The 18,166-nt window shown below is 34.2% G+C and overlaps 1 protein-coding gene across 1 annotated transcript in view; it reads left to right on the top strand.

The window, feature by feature from the left end:
• TRHDE (thyrotropin releasing hormone degrading enzyme) overlaps positions 1-18,166 on the top strand; it is a 363,319-nt gene that overhangs the window by 265,575 nt on the left and 79,578 nt on the right. Inside the window, exons 9-12 of the mRNA XM_040990020.1 lie at positions 23-210; positions 5,361-5,449; positions 13,884-14,017; positions 14,123-14,178. Coding sequence (XP_040845954.1) covers positions 23-210; positions 5,361-5,449; positions 13,884-14,017; positions 14,123-14,178 — 467 coding nt within the window. The remainder of the gene's footprint in view (positions 1-22; positions 211-5,360; positions 5,450-13,883; positions 14,018-14,122; positions 14,179-18,166) is intronic.

Raw genomic sequence — 18,166 nt, 5'->3', positions numbered from 1 at the left:
CTATACAATTTTGATTATAAAGGCTTTAAAAAGGAATGGAAAATATGTTAATATACAAGAAGTGATGGATCAGTGGACACTCCAGATGGGCTATCCTGTCATTACCATCTTGGGAAATACAACAGCTGAAAATAGAATAATAATTACCCAACAGCACTTTATTTATGACATAAGTGCTAAAACTAGAGCTCTTGAACTTCACAATAACAGGTACAATCTTCCTTATTACATGACAAATTGCTTATTGTATTTTATTTTTTAATATTTAAAAATCATTGTTAAGACAATTATAAATGAAAATTTTATTTTTAATGCAGAGATGATAGTGTCATTTTTATTATTCTTTTATTCCAGTTTCCTTTGTATTTTAACCCTCAGCATGACAGCACTCCAAAGTTATTCATTACTGGAGACAGATTTAAATTATCTTGGTAATTAAAAGAAATAAAATGTAGCTCTTTTACTTTTTTCCAGAAACATTTCTTGAATTAAAGAAAATTAGATGTGCTTCTGTTAATTAAATATAATTGAGCAAACTGTGAGATTTAAAAGAACAAATGAGAATAGAAACTAGCAATCCAGAAAAAAAACTAATTAAAAGAAACAAAAGTCTGAACTAAATAATGTCTGAGTCAAAGGAACTCAAATTAGATACATTAAAAATGGTCTAAATATCTGTTACCCCAATATCACAAAGCTCTCTTTCGCCTATTTTTAGTATTTGGAAATCCTAACCAGGCTCTGTGTTTTATGTGTGTGTTTATGTTTGTGTGTAGACTTGATTTGGTGTTACTTTTCCCCTTTAAAACACTTCTCTAATTACTTGTAATGCAGAATATAGGATTTTTCCTTTTTTTTTTCCTAAGTTTTGTGTCTCATTAAAAGTTGAGCTTTAGAATGCTAGTAGAACTTGTATCTGTCAGTTTCACTTCTTGTAAGTTGCCCTGTAAGGAGTTGGAGAAGACAGGGAGGTAGAGGAGTCAAAATCAACAGACATAATGCAAGACTTGAATTACGTCATTTGTCTGCCTCTTGTTACCTTGCAAGTTCAAAAGCATCTAGAAGATCTGGAGTGCATGCCATGTTTACTTTGATAGCCCTAACAAACGCAATAGGAATTATTCCCAAGACAGACCAGCTCTAAAGGGCAGTGTTAGGACATTTATTCAATATTTTGTGCTGACTATATTTTGAATCTGATTTAGGAGCGTGGCTTGCTCTTTCTCTTCCCATGTTTATGTGTGTGTATGTCTGTGTGTGCACATGTGTGTGTGTGTGCATGCATTTGCCTTTAAGACATTGTCCTGTGCGATTTAAATGTTTGGATTCGTGGAATACGGTATTTATTATCCTGCCACGTTGTCACTGCTGTCAGAGTCTGATGTCAGTGCTTCTCCACCCAGCCAGCAGGCCCCACAGATGCCAACTGCCGCTTCAATTCTTCTGCCATCTGGCCCTGGGCTAAACATGCTTAGGCATTAACCGTGGCCTTGCCAAGAAGTACATAAAAACTACTTGACTGTGGCAAAGTTAGAGAGATTCAGGCCAGGGCTTTCAGAATGCACAGTCTGACACTGGCATCACTGACGCAGAAAAACATAAAGGACACGCAGATGACAGAACAAATTTTGAGCAAAAGTGGTCTGTCAGCCAGTAACATACCTCAGATGTCCCAGCCACAAGTCTGGCTCTTTAAAGGAAGAGGTCCTCGGAGGCGGTTTTAGTCAACGGGGCATCAAGGGAGCTGTGGTTTTGTCGCAGCAATGAAATCAGATGCATTTGAACTCTGAGAAAGTGACATGTAAAATATGAAGAACAAGAGGATGTGAACATCACATATAAAATAACAGGAGCAAGAGAATGTGCATCCTGTCTCCAGTCTATTTGGATTTAATTATCTGGAATTAATGCAGATTATTGTTGACAATGCAATATTCCAATTTTTAAATTTTGATCATTTAATTCACTGTAGCATTCTGTTCAAAGGTGTAGTATCGGGTCTGTCTCCTGGATCTTTATTACATTGGGTAAGCAGTTGACATGGTAAAACATATCTTCCATCCATGGCAGAAGATCTGTGAATTATGGATATTTTCTGAGCCACGATCGTTAATTCTTTACTTTTCTAGGGGACCTGAGGACATCACGGTAACTTGCTTTAGAACAGTTTTCCCGAGTCCAGTCATGGCCGTTTCATATGCAATATTTTTATTAACACAGATAGATACTTCCATAATTGATACTGGCATAAAGTTTTTTGACATGTAGTAGGCTACAAATTAGGTGCTAGAGTTTGGGTATTTGGGAGGTTGGGATTTTGTGTGGCCTGGTTTGCTTTGGGATGTTGATGCCCTGCTGGATCCGTGTCTCCTACCCTGAGGAGTTTCCCAGGGTTCTGTGCCACGAGGGGTCATACCTGCTTCCCCAGTCTTGCTTATCTTCTACTGACCTGATGATAGCTCTCTCTGCATTAATTCTTGATTACTGTCAAAACTGTTTCTAATAATTTTTTCACTCAAGCTAAAATACACACCCATTATTATAATACAAATGCAAAGTACTAAATTGAAATACTTCTGGCAACTGATAAAGAAAAACAGTTTGCATGTCTTTGGTTTTACTTTGATATTAGTCTTTAGAATTAAATTCCACCACTGAAATAAAAAGAATAATATGGCTAAAACCCCAGATAAACTTAAGTGACTGAAAGCCAAACTAATTTTATAAGTTATTTTTATGTCTTTTTTTTTTTAACATTCTGCAGTTTTAGAATTTTTCTGTTGTGTCTACAGGACTCATCTCTCCATTGTTCTTTGTGTTGTTTTCTGCTTTTAAGTTGTCATCACAAAACAGCAGATTTATCACACTTTCTTTTACATCAAAATGAAATTTATGAAAATTTCAAACATGCATTGTATGGAAATGTATGAAAAATAACTTGTGCAACATTGAGAGTGCAAGCTCAAAAATGAAAACAAATCTCAGAAAACTTTTTATTCTTGACTTGTCTCTTGACAATGCATAGATTTACAATAGAGTGCAAAAACTTTTTTCCAAAAAATATGCACATGTAAGCTGAAAATTCAGAGAACTATACCAGTGCTTATACAGTATCACAGAAGCTGTAGTTTAATCTCTTTCCTAGGGATTTTTCCTTTAACACTCAAATGTTAAATTTTAACATGTCAGTTTTTATTGTTATCTCTAGTTATTTGGAAGAATACAGATGCAGTTTGCATACATGTAAAATAGTTTTGTTGTATCAGTGGCAAGTGATTTTTCACAAACATTTTATGACCTTCCTACAAATAAGGCACATTTCTCCAGGAGGACTTTTAAACATTTATGTTTGCATGTATTTAGAAATCTTTTACCCTTTAATGGATGCTTATTTGGCATCGGCATCATATTTTCATCAATCCAACTAGATGTGCAAGTGAAATCCAACACGTCAATTTTCGAAAGTTCATCTCTGTCTTACATAATGACTGATACTTTATTTTGATTCAATTCAATTCAATAACAATTAATAAAATTCCCCTTTCTGAACTTCTCTAAGAGCATTAAGAATCAGACCTGGTGTGAGACATTTTTGTCTCTTAACTAATTCTTTCAATTAACCAAAAGGAAACTATTTTTAGAGGACAGCAGTTAAAATATTCTTTCATCTTTGTAAAAGATCAGTATAGAGATAGAGAAGGAGAAAGACAGAAAGAGTGGTAGGTCTTTATTTGCTGTTTCATTTCTCAAAGGTCTACAGTAGCCAGCCTGAAACCAACTGTCAAGTATTTCCTCAAGTTGTCCCACATGCCAGGGTTCTAAGGATTTAGGTTCAGTTCTTCTGGCTTCCCAGGTACATTAGCTGGGGACTTGATCCAGAAGTGAAGCAGCTCGGACCGATGTCCATATGCAATGCTACTGTGGCTGGTGGTGGCTTAACCTGTTAATTCATAATGCCAGGCCCTGCCTATATTTGCTTCCCAGAAGACTCATCTGTAAAATTTTGTGATGTATTTTCACTCCTATGTTAAAAGCTTAGGGAAAAGAATTAAGCGGTTAAATGAGTTATTGTTCACTAATACATATTTGGCTACTATAAATGATTGATTTGTTGCATGGAGACTGCGATAGCATGGTACAGAGTTTCTATATAGTTGACACTCAAAAAAGTTCCTTTCATTATACACCGCATATCATATTTTCTGGATTTAGGAAAACATCAGTGTGTTATTTTGAGATTTTATGGGAGATAGCAGTTAAGACAATTTCTTCCAGTTTCTATCTGAGCTGCACTATGATTGAGTTTTGCTTATCATAAATGAAAGCATGAAATGCTGAAATAATGAACTTCATACAACAGACTGGGAGGAGATGGCATTTTCTCCCCCCTCCAACAGGATACTTCGTTATATGCTGTTTATCATCCCTGGCATGTTCCCCAGCAAATTGTTCAGTTCTCCATTCACTCTTACAGTTCTAGAACTTAATATCTCTTCTGAAATCTCTAAAATAAAAAACAATGTTTTTCCATGCCGGAGTTGTTGCCTCTACCTGTTACCACAAGTGCACGGATAGAATCACACTCTGAGGAAGGTAGCCAAATGTCATCTCTCTGGCAATGAGCTGCAGATTAAATTTTGTTTTCAGATTAATCTGGCATGACTTCATGTACTGGTAGAGGTCTCAATTTTTGTCTTTTTAAAAAGTGTGAAAAAATGCTTCTGTTTAATAGCTGAAATTAATGTCTAGTACCTGCATGTTGGTTATGTTCAAACATAGCAATTTAGGAATTCCGTTTTAGAAAACATGACCCTGTGTCTTGCAGTACCTTTTGTATCCATCTGCATTTAGACATGGGTGGTGCTGGTTGGTTGTGCTCTTCTTCCTTCGTTGAGTATATTTTGGTGTACATGCTAACCTTTCTGAAAAATATTTTAATAGTGCCTTTCAAAATCTTTAGACAATAAATGAGGAGAACATTGAAATGTAAAAGCATGAAATCACTGAAATGCCTATCAATCTAAAATGGAAAAAAGCAAAAAGTAATTCTTTTTAGACTTTAATCATCATATACTGTAGTTCAGGTTTATAGATTGTATTTCTAATGAAAACTATGTATCTAATTTTCTCTAAGATGAAATATTTGGGTGACAAATCTCTCTGTATTGAAATGAAAGCTTTTAGAGGCCAAGTCCTCTTAATAACATTGAATGAATGAATCTATAAAAATTTTTTTTTCTGGGTCTGGCAAATTTGGTTACTTTCCATTAAGAGCATATTAAAACTCACACAAAGAAACTTTGATTGTTTTGATGTAATGGAGCCCTGTTTATTCATAAAGCTTCTTTTTTACTCTGCAGCTACCTGTGGCAGATTCCATTGACTATTGTGGTAGGAAATAGAAGCCATGTGTCTTCAGAAGCAATTATTTGGGTATCTAACAAATCAGGTAAAATACATATTCTCCCCTAAAGAGCCATTTCATTTCAGATAATCATCTGGTAATTTAACCTCTGGTTTCTTCTGTTAACATAATGTAGATAAAGACAAATAAAAAAGAATGTTTAGATGAGTACCAATCCTTTTTATAAGACCAGGTATAGTCTAGAGTGGAATGGTTTCTAAACAGTCTGTTTCCAATCTCTTTATACAATTATTTCACTTGTTTATTTGATGGTGAAGAGAAAAGTATAAAATATATATTTTGAGCTATGTTGTTTTATAATCCCAAAGGCAATTAAATGTAACTTTATAAATTCAAGTATAATCATATGCCAAATACTGAAACACAGGCCTAACTTTTACCCCCATTTTCATGTTATCTTCTCTATTACCAGTTCAGATATACCTTAAAGGAATGAGAGAAGCAATATTCTACATGGTATTGGAGGTTTATAGGGTCAAACGGAGAGCCATAGGTCATGAAATCATCTTTTAGTTAGTGTGGAACCTCAAGCTGCAGGGAGAGTTGAGATTCTGTATCCTGAATATCTTCAAATAAGGTAGCGAGCTGCTTTAGTTCACTGTCAGAGAGCTATTTCTTCAACCCAGTCTGTTTTCTTTTTTTTTTTTTAAGATTTATTTTTATTATTATTTTTTTCATTGGAAAGGCGGATATACAGAGAGGAGAGACAGAGAGGAAGATCTTCCGTCCGATGATTCACTCCCCAAGTGAGCTCAACGGCTGATACTATGCCGATCCGAAGCCAGGAGCCCCTTCTGGGTCTCCCACACGGGTGCAGGGTCCCAAAGCCTTGGGCCGTCCTCGACTGCTTTCCCAGGCCACAGGCAGGGAGCTGGAAGGGAAGCGGGGCTGCTGGGATTAGAACCGGCGCCCATATGGGATCTTGAGCGTGCAAGGCGAGGACCTTAACTACTTGTGCCACCACGCCGGGCCCCAGTCTCTTTTCTTAATGCCAGAACATGAAATAGGTCCCTTTTATTTCTGTTTTTCATGGCATTAGAGAAAGAGTCAAATATCTTCATTTAAAGGACATTTCATTTGGATTTTGATGGTCAAGTACGTCAATATTTTCTTTTTCTTACTCCTTTTCACAGGCTGTTAGTTGAAGTTGTCTTGCTAGTTTGTAAAAGCAACATTTTAAATTCATAAGTATTTTTGTATCTTAAATAAGGTAAAGTATAAGCCAATACTGTTTCTTCCCATTAATGTTACCAGTGTAAGGCAAATTTAACCGTTCTCTATATTTATTGGCAAGAAAAATTTCTTTATAATAACCGATGACCTAAGCACAGCTTCAGTGAACATTTCCCCCCGATTTTTAGGCTGTTGTGTTTTTCACACATGATGATGTAATATGTCAACATACACATTGTATATAATGTGTTCGTATGGAGTGTACAAGTGCACCAACATGCTTGTTTGAAAATGTATCGATATTTCTCTCTTTTCATTGTTCATCTCATTGCTTCTCAGATTCTGAACTGACATTCACGGTGCTGTTGCTGTTTATACTTCTCTTTCCCTCTCGGTTGTTTTGCTTATCTGCATCATTTGTAATGAAATGATGACAACAGTGTACAGTTTTTGTGATGATCTGACACTTAGGGAGAAGCTTTCCTTCTTTAGGAGCAGTAGGATCATGAAATAACCCAGCATTCCAAAATAAAGTAAAACATTCATCTTTGGAAAGTGGAATGTAACTATGAAAATTAGAACAACGTAAAAAAGAAAAAAAAAAGCCGATCCAGGTATATGTTAAAATGTCCACAGTAAAAACTTACAGAAGCCAGGGCAAGGGGAGCTGTCTGTGGTGCAGTAGATTCAGCAGCTGCCTCCAGCATCAACATTGCACATGGGTGTCAGTTCGAGTCCCAGGTGCTCCACTTCTGATGCAACTGCATGCTAATGCATCTGGGAAAGTGGGGGAGGGTGGCCCGAGTGCTCGGCACCCACCTGTCCACAAAGGAGACCTGGAAAAAGCTCCCGGCTCTTGACTGCAGCCTGGGCAGTTTTAGCCATTTGAGTAACCCAGTGGAGTACCTCTCTTCCTCTGTCTCTCTCTCTTTTCTCTCTCTCTTAAAAAAATTATAAAAGTCAAATATCTGTTTTTTGTTGTTTTCGTTGCCCATGGTGATTCAATCCCCAAGAATGTTAAGGGAAAGTCACTGGTGAAAAATGCAAAGTATCCTTTATGTCAGTCATTATATATTCTTCATGGTTAAATGTTTTCAGCTTTTTGAATTACTTTAATTCTAAGACAAAGCACATAATTTGCAGTAAATAAGCTTCCAATCAATTTTTAGTTGTTGAAAGCATTTTGGAATATTTAACTTTTTCAGTCTTAATGTGAAAATGGCATGAATGTAGACATTTGTGAAAGTAGTAGTTTGAATATAGACTGACTATTCAGTTGATGGTTACTGAAGAGGAATGAATTTAATGCCACATATTAGGAAAACAAAGATTCAAAACAAAACAAATAATTCTTGAAAGTTAGAGGAAGAAAAAGTGGTACAACCATTATGATTTTGAGCTTCCTCCTAGATATGAAAACAGATCTCCTGTATGATCCAGCCACCTGACACCTGGGAATATACCTTAAGGAAATTAAATCAGCTTACAGGAGAGTTATTTGCAGTCGCATGTACATTGAGCTCAATTCATAATAGCTAACATGTTGATCAACTGATGACTCATTAAAGAAAGTGTGATATATATACACTATTGCACAATTCTCATCTGTGGGGAAAACTGAATGAAATCATGTATTTTGTAAGAAAATAGATGCAATAGAAAACCATTATACTTAATGAAATAAGTCAGTCTCTAAAAGACAAATATCGTATGCTGTCTCTAATATGTGGCAGCAGATGTAGAACACACACATACAAAACACATAGAAATGAAATGGTCACTTTGGGTTGTGATTCTTTTTTAGCCTACGTTTCTACTCCAGTGGAAATATGGTCTTGTGGTCTTTTTCTTTCACTTGTTAAATTTTATGATTAGTGGCATATTAAGCCTGTGAATGTAGAATAGATTAAAATTATGAGTCTGCCAATGCTATTAAGGAGGAAAGGGTGGGAATGGGAGAGGAGCCAGGAAGTGAGAGCAACGTGATTGCTTTCTTGAACATATGGAATGTGTAAAATCTGTTCTATGTATATTAAGGAAAATGAGAAATTATAAACAGAAGTAATCAAAGATAACAGCGTTCTAGTATTTTACTCAAACATTGGCTTGAGATTTTTAAGATATTATTTTATGCTAATCTGACAAATGAAGAAGTAATTCTTGAGAGAAAACTTGCCCGATATGTCAGTTGGTTGTCTTTTCCCTGTCCCCTCCCTGCGTACACACTCTCTCTCTCTCTCTTTCTCTCTCTCTCTCTCTTTCACACACACACACAATTTTAATTCCAGATCTATAAGTTACTCAACATGCTACTTTGGGTACATACACAGGGTGTACCACAAAGGATTAGCTCAGTTTTTATTTGATTTTCACAAGTCTATATTATTGTTATTGAATTTGTATCATGTTTGCCAGGATATTCTGTTTGATTTTTATGTATTTTTAAATATATTCTCATGTTTATTAAATTATTTCAAAGGCAGTATTAGAGAAAGAGAGCTAAACAGGGGACAAGCATTCATCTGGTGCTTCATTCCCCAAATGGCCATAACCACTTGGACTGGCATAGGCCAAAGCCAAGGACTCTGTTTGGACTTCCCAAGTGGGTGGCAATGGCATTTCCTGCCATCTTCTGCTTTTTCAGGTCGTTTAGCAGGGAGCAGGGTTGGAAGTGGAGCAGCTACAACTACCACAGGCTGCCCACGAAGAATAGCGGTGTTGCAGGTGGCTGTTTTATCTGCTCTGCCAAAACATTGACTCCCTGGTTGATTTTTTTTAAAAATGTTTTAATGTTTCTGCAGACAGCACTAGTGAGTGTATGTGTCTAATCTCCTTAATGTTTTCAGACTAAAAGAAAGTACAAAGTATCTTATAAAGCAACAACCACGCTGTTCCCTGATGTAAGTCTTCTGTCATCTGCTATATATTCAAAATACAAATTTAACACAAATATGCAATTTTTGATCATTATTACCAATGTTCAGAATATGACTTCCATGTTTTTTATTATATTTCTCATCAAGTACTATAACTCATTAGGCCATTGGAAATTATCTCCTTAAATTTCATTGCTAGCCATTAATTAATCTGAAGAACATTCTAAGGATGTAATTATCACCAAATAGCTGTTTAACAATCTACTATAGTATCTTTTCTGGGAGGTATGTCACCAAATATCTCCTTTGTAACAAAGTCTTAAAAATATTAATGAACTGTAATAACCTTTAGGTTTTAGTTACAAATTTTGAAAACTGTAGCTACTCACATTTGATCATATGATATGGAATTATTTTCCAGTTTGATCTACATATTAATTTTCATTTGACTCTCCCCATAAGTTTGGAATTGAAATGTTTAGAAATTACATTTTAAGTAAATCACATGGGATTAAATTAAGTCAGCTAGCTAATGTGTAAAGAGAACATAAATTAAAACACAGATTTAATATTATAGGATTTCATGACTATTTAAAAGTTAAAAAAATTTCAGTTATGAGACTTTAATGATTAAGTTCTGTAGTTTTCATTCCTGCAAATATTTCAGTGAGATTGACAGTTACGTTAAAATAGATTGACAATCATAGTTAGACCTATGTATTCTTTTACTAAAATTAAAATATTAGTAGTTCTGTATATTGAAAAATATACAATATGAGACACATATATGACATCTTATATGTAGGAAATTGGGAAATATGATATACTTTCACAAATTATATGGTATAACACAAAGAACTGTTAGGACATGTTCAGCAAAAGGAATGGTTTTAAGGAAATCAACTATTTTAGCTGAATTTCAAGAAATGAATGATAATTTCTTGATTGTTTACAGGTTTGTAAATAGTGCATGTATTTGTGATACAAATATAAATATCAGTTATTGAAAGAAACACAAGTCAGTGCTGTATTTACTAAATTAGAAACTAATCACCTTTATTCATATCATCACTGAAGTTGTAGATACTCAGTACATGCGGCTGAGGCGTAACTTTTCTCCATCGCTGAACTTTGACATTCAGTTTCACCATGTTGACTTTATTTCAATAATAATACATTTATCTTCTAAGCATTTTATAATGAAAAGTTTGTTATTTGTATCAAGTATGTAACTGCACTTACCTCCTGTTTGTCATCAGAAGTCATTTTGTTTAGTCTTCCAACAGGCAACCTGATGTAGCAGCAACATGTTAGAATTCGTCAGACAGAAATCAAAAAAGCATTCCCCAAATTGAATGACAGTCTAATTGTAGGACATTCTTTCATGAATGTATATTTTTTATTAATATCAGTTATGTATATAACTTTGTGTATTGTTAAACATTTAGCAAATCATACAGTAAAGTTTATTTTTTATTAATATCAGTTGTGTATAAAACTTTGTGTATTGTTAAACATTTAGTAAATCATGCAGTAAAGTTTATGCAATTTTTACAATTTAAAGGTATTTTGAAATGCTATTGTCACTCACCAATTACTTTTCCCAAGAGTAGAAATTATGTAATATTTATAGTTAAGAGGTATGTTTATAGCTTAATGAATGTTTTTATAGAGGTGCCGTTTATAGCACAAAGAGAAAATAATATGTTGATTTTTAAAAATATTTATTTATTTTTATTGGAAAGGGAGATATACAGATAACAGGATAGACAGAAAGGAAGATCTTCTGTCTAATGATTCATTCCCCAAGTGGCCACAAAGGCCACAACTGCACCAATCTGAAGCCAGGAGCCCGGATCCTCTTCTCAGTTTCCCACATGGGTACAGAGTCCCAAGGCTTTGGACTATTCTCAACTGCTTTCCCAGGCCACAAGCAGCCAACTGGATAGGAACTGGAGCTGCTGGGATTAGAACCAGTGCCGAAATGGGATCCTGGCACTTGCAAGACGAGGACTTTAGATGCCAGTCTACTGCGCCAGGATCCCATGTTAATCTTTAAAAGTCCTGGAAGTAATTGAAAAAAAAAAAGTCTTCATAGTTAAAAATCGTGAAACTTACTTTTGTGTCAAGTGAATTCTAGAAGAGTTTTGATATTGTATCATAAAATCGTTGCATAAAGGAAGACAAAATTGCTCAAGAGAAATCATATTTTCAATATTTGTTTTATTTTTTCTTCCATGAATTAAGTCTCTGACACTCCATGACATATTCCTTTAAAAGTTGTTTATTTATTTATCTATTTTTGTGCGTGAATTGTGGAATAACAAAAAGAGAGGAAGACACAGAGATTGTTTCTCTTCCATCTACTGGTTCGGGCCCCAAATAGGAACAAAGTCTGGGCCTGGCCAGACTGGAGCCAGTAGCCAAGAGATTGACAAGTCTTGCCTGTGGGTGCGGTGACACAAGCATTTGGGTCATCTGCAGCTGCTTTCCTTGATGTGTTAGTAGGGAACTGGATTGGAAGTGGAACAGCTGGAGCTCTGTCCATGTGGGATGCCATCAGTGCAACCAATAGCCTAATTTGTTGCACCAGGCTGGTACCAAAATGTTATATTTAATTGTGAACTGTATCTTGTTTTCATTTTTACACCATAAAATTGGGATTGCATCCTAGAAATTCATATGTACATATAGACATATATTTTTTGATATATATCACATATCACATATAGAAATTCATATGTATGTTTTGATAAAATTGATGATTTAAATTTTGAGGCTTCATAAATAATGTGCATTTTAGAGAAATATCTGGAAGATTTATTTGGTTAAGTACTCTGAATTAAACTATGTAAAATCTCTAGAAAAATAGTCCCTTCTATTGAATCATAGAATTGGAAAGATCCTTGACTGTCATTATTTGTCTTTGAAGTTACATGCAAGGAATCATCAACTAGTTTTACTCACACAAATAGGTATAGCAAAGCAGAGATGAGAAACCAGCTTTAACATACTATTTTAACTATTTTTCTGTGCCCTTTACTTGTTTGAAATGTATATCTATTATAGTAAATGTATTGGCCGCCTTATCGAAGTGTGCAACATGAAGACACGCTGAAGTCAGGAGACCTAGGAATGTTTCTAGCCTTCCTGTTCCAAGAGAGAGAATTAGTAAAGATGACAAGAAGTTGATCTTCTGTATACCTTTTGAATCAATTATTGATGATGTGTGAGAATTAGTAATCTATCACATACATTGTATTAATTAGACCATCCTAGTCCAGACCTGAATATCATATGTTCACTCAATAATTTTTGCAGCGTAGCCTTTTCTAGCATGGCCTATTCTGAGAGTGAACTTTGCAAGTTCTTCCCTTGAAAGAAATAGAGGAGGGAAACCTTTATTGTGGTTTCTGTACTGTGAAATGTAAATAACTTGCTAATGAGATAAGAATCGAGGTGCATTCTCTAGTCAGACTTAAAGTATGTGGTTTCTCTGATTTTTTTCTGGTTTTGAGTCATTGAGGAGGTTAGAACAGATTGGTCTGATGTTGGTTATTCCGTCCTAGATGTCAGACTATGTGTATTGTATAAATTTTAAGTCCGTTTCCTCAAGTGATTTTTATGAAACATGAATCCGAAGACTGACAATAAAATTATTAAGAGTGTAAACATGGTTTTGTGAAAACAACGGAAGCTAACGTTACAAGGGAACATATTTCTCCCTATACGTACTTGAAGGAGTCAAGTGTGTAAAATGTTCTAGTACTAGCTGCCTTTTGCTAACTGAATTAACTGGTGAACACAGTGATAATCTTCCATCGTTTCAGGAAGGAGAATCGTTGTTTCTGTTTCTGATTCTGGATGTGTTAGAATCTTGAGCAAATTACTTCCCTTTTTCTGGTATTATTGATGATAGTGAAAAATTCTTATTTATTTGTATTCCCAACAAAACATCCACCAAGAAAAGCAAGAGACAGCAGTGATTTTGAAGTAAATGAGCTCTATTGTTTTAATTACTTTCTTCCTGAATGAAATAAATAGAATGTGTTTAAAACCTTTTCTTTTATTCTGGCTGCATATCCCAGACCATCTAATTAAACATTGCATGAATACAGTGATAGATTTCTAAGTTACAATTATTTTGAGAAACAAAATTACATACAGGTAATGGAGTTTTGTCAAGAACAAAAAATGTTAATTATAAAAAAAACATTTAATTGAGATAATAATGAACAACCAACGAACTTTTTTCTTCTGACAATTTCTCTGTGCAAATCAATCTAGAGTAAGTTCCAATTAAGCATGTAGGATGGTGTTCTGTTTTAATTATTTGTTGTTATATTCTGTTAAAAAATGTTTCATTTGATTTAACTCTTAAAAGTTATTTCTGACAATGATGTTTGCAGAACACCACAGAATAACTTCTTTGGACAAAGGAAGCTGGCTTTTGGGGAACATCAATCAAACTGGATACTTCCGAGTCAACTACGACCTGAGGAACTGGAGATTATTAATTGATCAATTAATCAGAAACCATGAGGTATACTCTGGATTTGCCTATCAGTGATCTGTTTTGCTGTGTGAGCGCCTGTCATTTGAATCCTAAAGTATTCCTTTTTTCCCTCCCCACCAATTACCCTCTTAGGTTTTCTCTGTCAGTAACCGAGCAGGTTTGATCGATGATGCCTTCAGTCTGGCCAGGTACGTTTTTCCTGTGGATCTTCACAGTCAAACCCCGTGCCTATACTATATCCTCTTGTCAGCTGCGTAGTACACACATTTTGAACTTATGAAATTTTAAAAAGAAATTTCTATCTCACAATCTTTCTGTTAGGATATGAATTATAATCAGTGTCCTAAACTCTTGATCAATAATAACCATAGGGTATTTGCAAGACAGCAGAAACTTGATCAGTTTTGCCGGAGATCCAATTTAACACACTGGAGATTAATAATGTCTTCCAAATTCTGTTAATGAACTCTACAAAATGGCCATTGTGTCATATTTAATTTTCGAGGGAAAATACCTTCCAGGATCAGCATTTTTTTTCTCTGACATACACCAGTATATCTTGTTCTAAATGTTGTTCTGAATATGATTCATTATGGAAAGCTTGTGCTCCAAAACAGAAATAACTGTTCCATGGGGTAAAACTGTACTGGACAAAATATATATCAATCTTATGGCAGAGGCCTTTGGTTATATCAGGTACAATAATATTTATTATTTTCATATATAGATTTATATTAAAATCAATTATTAACTTGAGTAGTCACTTATGCAGTGTGGTAATAAAAAGCTATTCACTTAACTTTGAGACCAAATAGTAAAGTAATTTTGATGCTTTTAATATTTTTCCCCATACAAGTACAGCATAATTTTACCGAACTAATTTACAAGCTGTAGCTTAGGACATGTGGTGCTGTTTATTCACCTGCTATCATGACTTCACATATTTTCTCCTAAAGCAATTGCACAAAGTTAATTATGTATGTACTAATATGAGTAACTGAATTATTGCAGTAAGTATTGTTGCATATCTGGGGCCTGAAACCTTATTTGCAGTTTAAGTATTCCATCAAAGTCCAATGTCTTCCAGCTGTTAAGAATCTTATCACATCATAAAGCATTGTAATCCAACAAAGCTAAAGATGGGACCAAGTTGAAGATTTGGTTTTTTTTTTTTTTGGTAGAAATAGTAATGTAAAGGGGAGAATAGGTGTTTTTTTTTTTATTAAAACAAACAAAACACGCTCTGCCTTTTCTATCCTTCTTATTGAAGAAGCCGAGAACCATCATTGCTATTTTCTATTATTTACTGAATGATATTGTGTCAGTAACTAATTTTAACCAGGCAGGTGTAGTTATAGGCACAAAATTGTCTACTAACTAAATGGCCAATCTACGGACAAAATACTAGCAAGAAAACTTCTAATTATTTCATATATGGCTAAGTGAATGTGGTTGTTTAATGGGAATCGAGTTTCACCCCAGAAAAAAATGTAAATGAGGCCTCTTCTGTACCAATGCATCATCTTACTGAGCAAATCTTTAGAAATCATGGAGATGGACCACAGCATTATGAGACAGCAGTCAGTGGAGATGAAGACAAGGTGTGGTTTCTTATCTGCTGTGAAATATGAAGATGTCAATAAAAGAATTTGACAGCTCAAAAATTATGTTGACCCAGAAGGTTGAAGTTCGCATAAATTTAGAAAGAATGTATGCTTATTTTAATATGCAGTGAAAGAGGCAGGAATAAAAAAAGGATGAGAAGTTAAGCCCCACAAGGAAAGGATTAGAGACTCAAAGAGAACTCCACTAGGTAATACTTATGAACACTTAAAAAGAACCAGTGCTGTTTTCTACATAAGAGTTGTCCTTCACTCTCACCTTAGGTTGGTTCCCGAACTCCTCCTTGATACTGACATTAGATGCTCAAAACTTTTCCATCAAAGAGCATAACTGCATGTAACCTGTACGCAACTTTCAAAATACTTTCAAGCACATCAAAACTACTCAAGTGCTGGATGAGCAGTTGGTCACAGTTTTCGTTAAGGAATAATGACAAGAAATAAAATCTATACATATTTCAAATGTGATCTTTTTCCAATACTTTTGGTTCCCAGTTGTATGAATCTATAGAATCTGCGAATAAGGAGAACTGACTCTAATTCATTTAACTTTCACAACACAATAATATATGTCGGTAATTATTATTATTACTATTATTATTACTTGACACGGAGGAAATAGAGGCTCAGAGAGGTCATGTACCGTCCATAATGGGGAGAGCCATGTCCTTTGTATCTGGGTGATCTGGCTGCAGAGACCCTGCTTTTCCCCAGGGCACTGGTTAGTAGTAACAGCGCTCGTTAAAGAAAAGGGCAGCGTACAAGGGCTGAGGTGTCATGAAACAGTAGTTTTTAACAAACCATATGGGTTTGAAACAACCATGAGAAATTCAGTAGTACTGTCTTTAAAGACATCAGAGTTGGATATTCAAAAGCAAAGGGCCTTTGACTCTCCCACATCTTATTGTAGGTGCCATTTTAAAACGGAATTATTATTTGATTTAAATATATATATATATATACTCTTTGCTCATTAGGCAGAATGTTGTTTTCCATATGCAAATCTCAATTGAATCTGTACTTGTTTATTTTATGACTTGTGAGAAATGAGAATAAGCAAATACAAAATCAAAGAACCCAGAATTACTTGGGAGGTTGGGTTTTAATTTGTAGTTCACTGTATTCTAGTGAATATTCCTTAATTTTTCTATTCACTTTATATCAAATGTCTTTTAATTTCCTGAACACATCTTATGCTGTGTGGTTTCTTTACACTTGATAAGCAGAATGATATTAAATATTTATTAAAACTGCTGTGTTCTGGGTACTATGACAAGACTTTTGTGAATTACCTTTGTCATAAGGAAACTCTATGAGTTTCTTGTTTTTCATTTTGTTAAGTTAGTAAGATTTATTTATTTTTCTTCAGAGTCATAGTTGAGAGAGAGAGAGATCTTTCACCTGCTGACTCACTCCTTGTATGACTTTTGATAAACCTTGTATTACTATTCCCAATAAAAGTTTGTTGCATGAATTGATAGCCCATTAATTCTTCTAACTTTAAACTTCCATGCCACTCTTTCTTGTTCAACTAAGTAAACCTCCTAAAAGAATTTTTGGTAATTTCAAAAAAAAAAAACATGTTATTATTGTAAAAGATGAAAGCAAGGTAAAATACTATTTTCCTCATTTTACCCTCTTATAAGTAAAGTTTTTCTTAAATAATTAGCATCTGTTGAACAAGATATTTTCTTACAGTTTCAGTGAAATTTTTTTCACATGAACAATAATACATTTCGTTCTCTGACTCATTTTAAAAAATAAATCTTGGGAGTTTTGCAATGTTTCTATTTTCTCACTTTAACAGATAATTTCCTTCGTTTTGCTTTTCTTATAGCTATGTGAGTTTTTAAAAGTTTAACTTCTGTAAATTGGATTTTGGGTTCAAGGAATATACTACTTTTGATAAATATTTGAAATTGTATTACAAAATTTTTCCCAGCTGAACGTTTTATCAGCCCCATGTATGCTGAATTCTATTTCCTGCAAACCCTGCTTTACAGTGAATCCTGGACATATTTTACAATTTTGATAATTGGTAACAAAAACAATTTTAGAAAGCATATGCTCTACAGGCTTAATGAAGTCCGTTCAATCATATACATTTTCTATTTGCATTTTTCTTCTGTGAGTTGTCACCTGAGTATTCAAAACTATAGTATTCTAATAAAAATTGTACAAGGAAATTTTTCCTAGTGTATTTTTATTTATATTATGGATATTTGGGATGTTACTATTTTTGATCCATTTTATAACATTTCTTCTACTTTTTCTCATTTCTTTTTTGTTTTGTAGAGTATTTCATCATTCAAACAGTTTAGCGAAAAGATGATTAATTCAAGTAGCATTAAATGATTAAGGATCATTTATTTTAACTGAAAATTAATTATTAATCCAAGAACTTGAAAGTGATTACACTTATTTTTATACAAATATGGATTAAAGTTTGTATTAACAAGTTTCGAAAGTTCAGCTTAAAGTTATCAGAAACCTAAAAATTTAATCTTTTAGTAAGGTTCAAATATTACAATTTAGTTTCTAAATATTAATAGGT

The sequence above is a fragment of the Ochotona curzoniae genome, unplaced genomic scaffold (assembly GCF_017591425.1).
Source record: "Ochotona curzoniae isolate NIBS_2020 unplaced genomic scaffold, NIBS_Ocur_1.0 contig_1014, whole genome shotgun sequence".
Classification (NCBI taxonomy): domain Eukaryota; kingdom Metazoa; phylum Chordata; class Mammalia; order Lagomorpha; family Ochotonidae; genus Ochotona; species Ochotona curzoniae.
The sequence above is the reverse complement of the archived record's forward strand: the minus strand, read 5'-3'. Positions and strand labels throughout refer to the sequence as shown.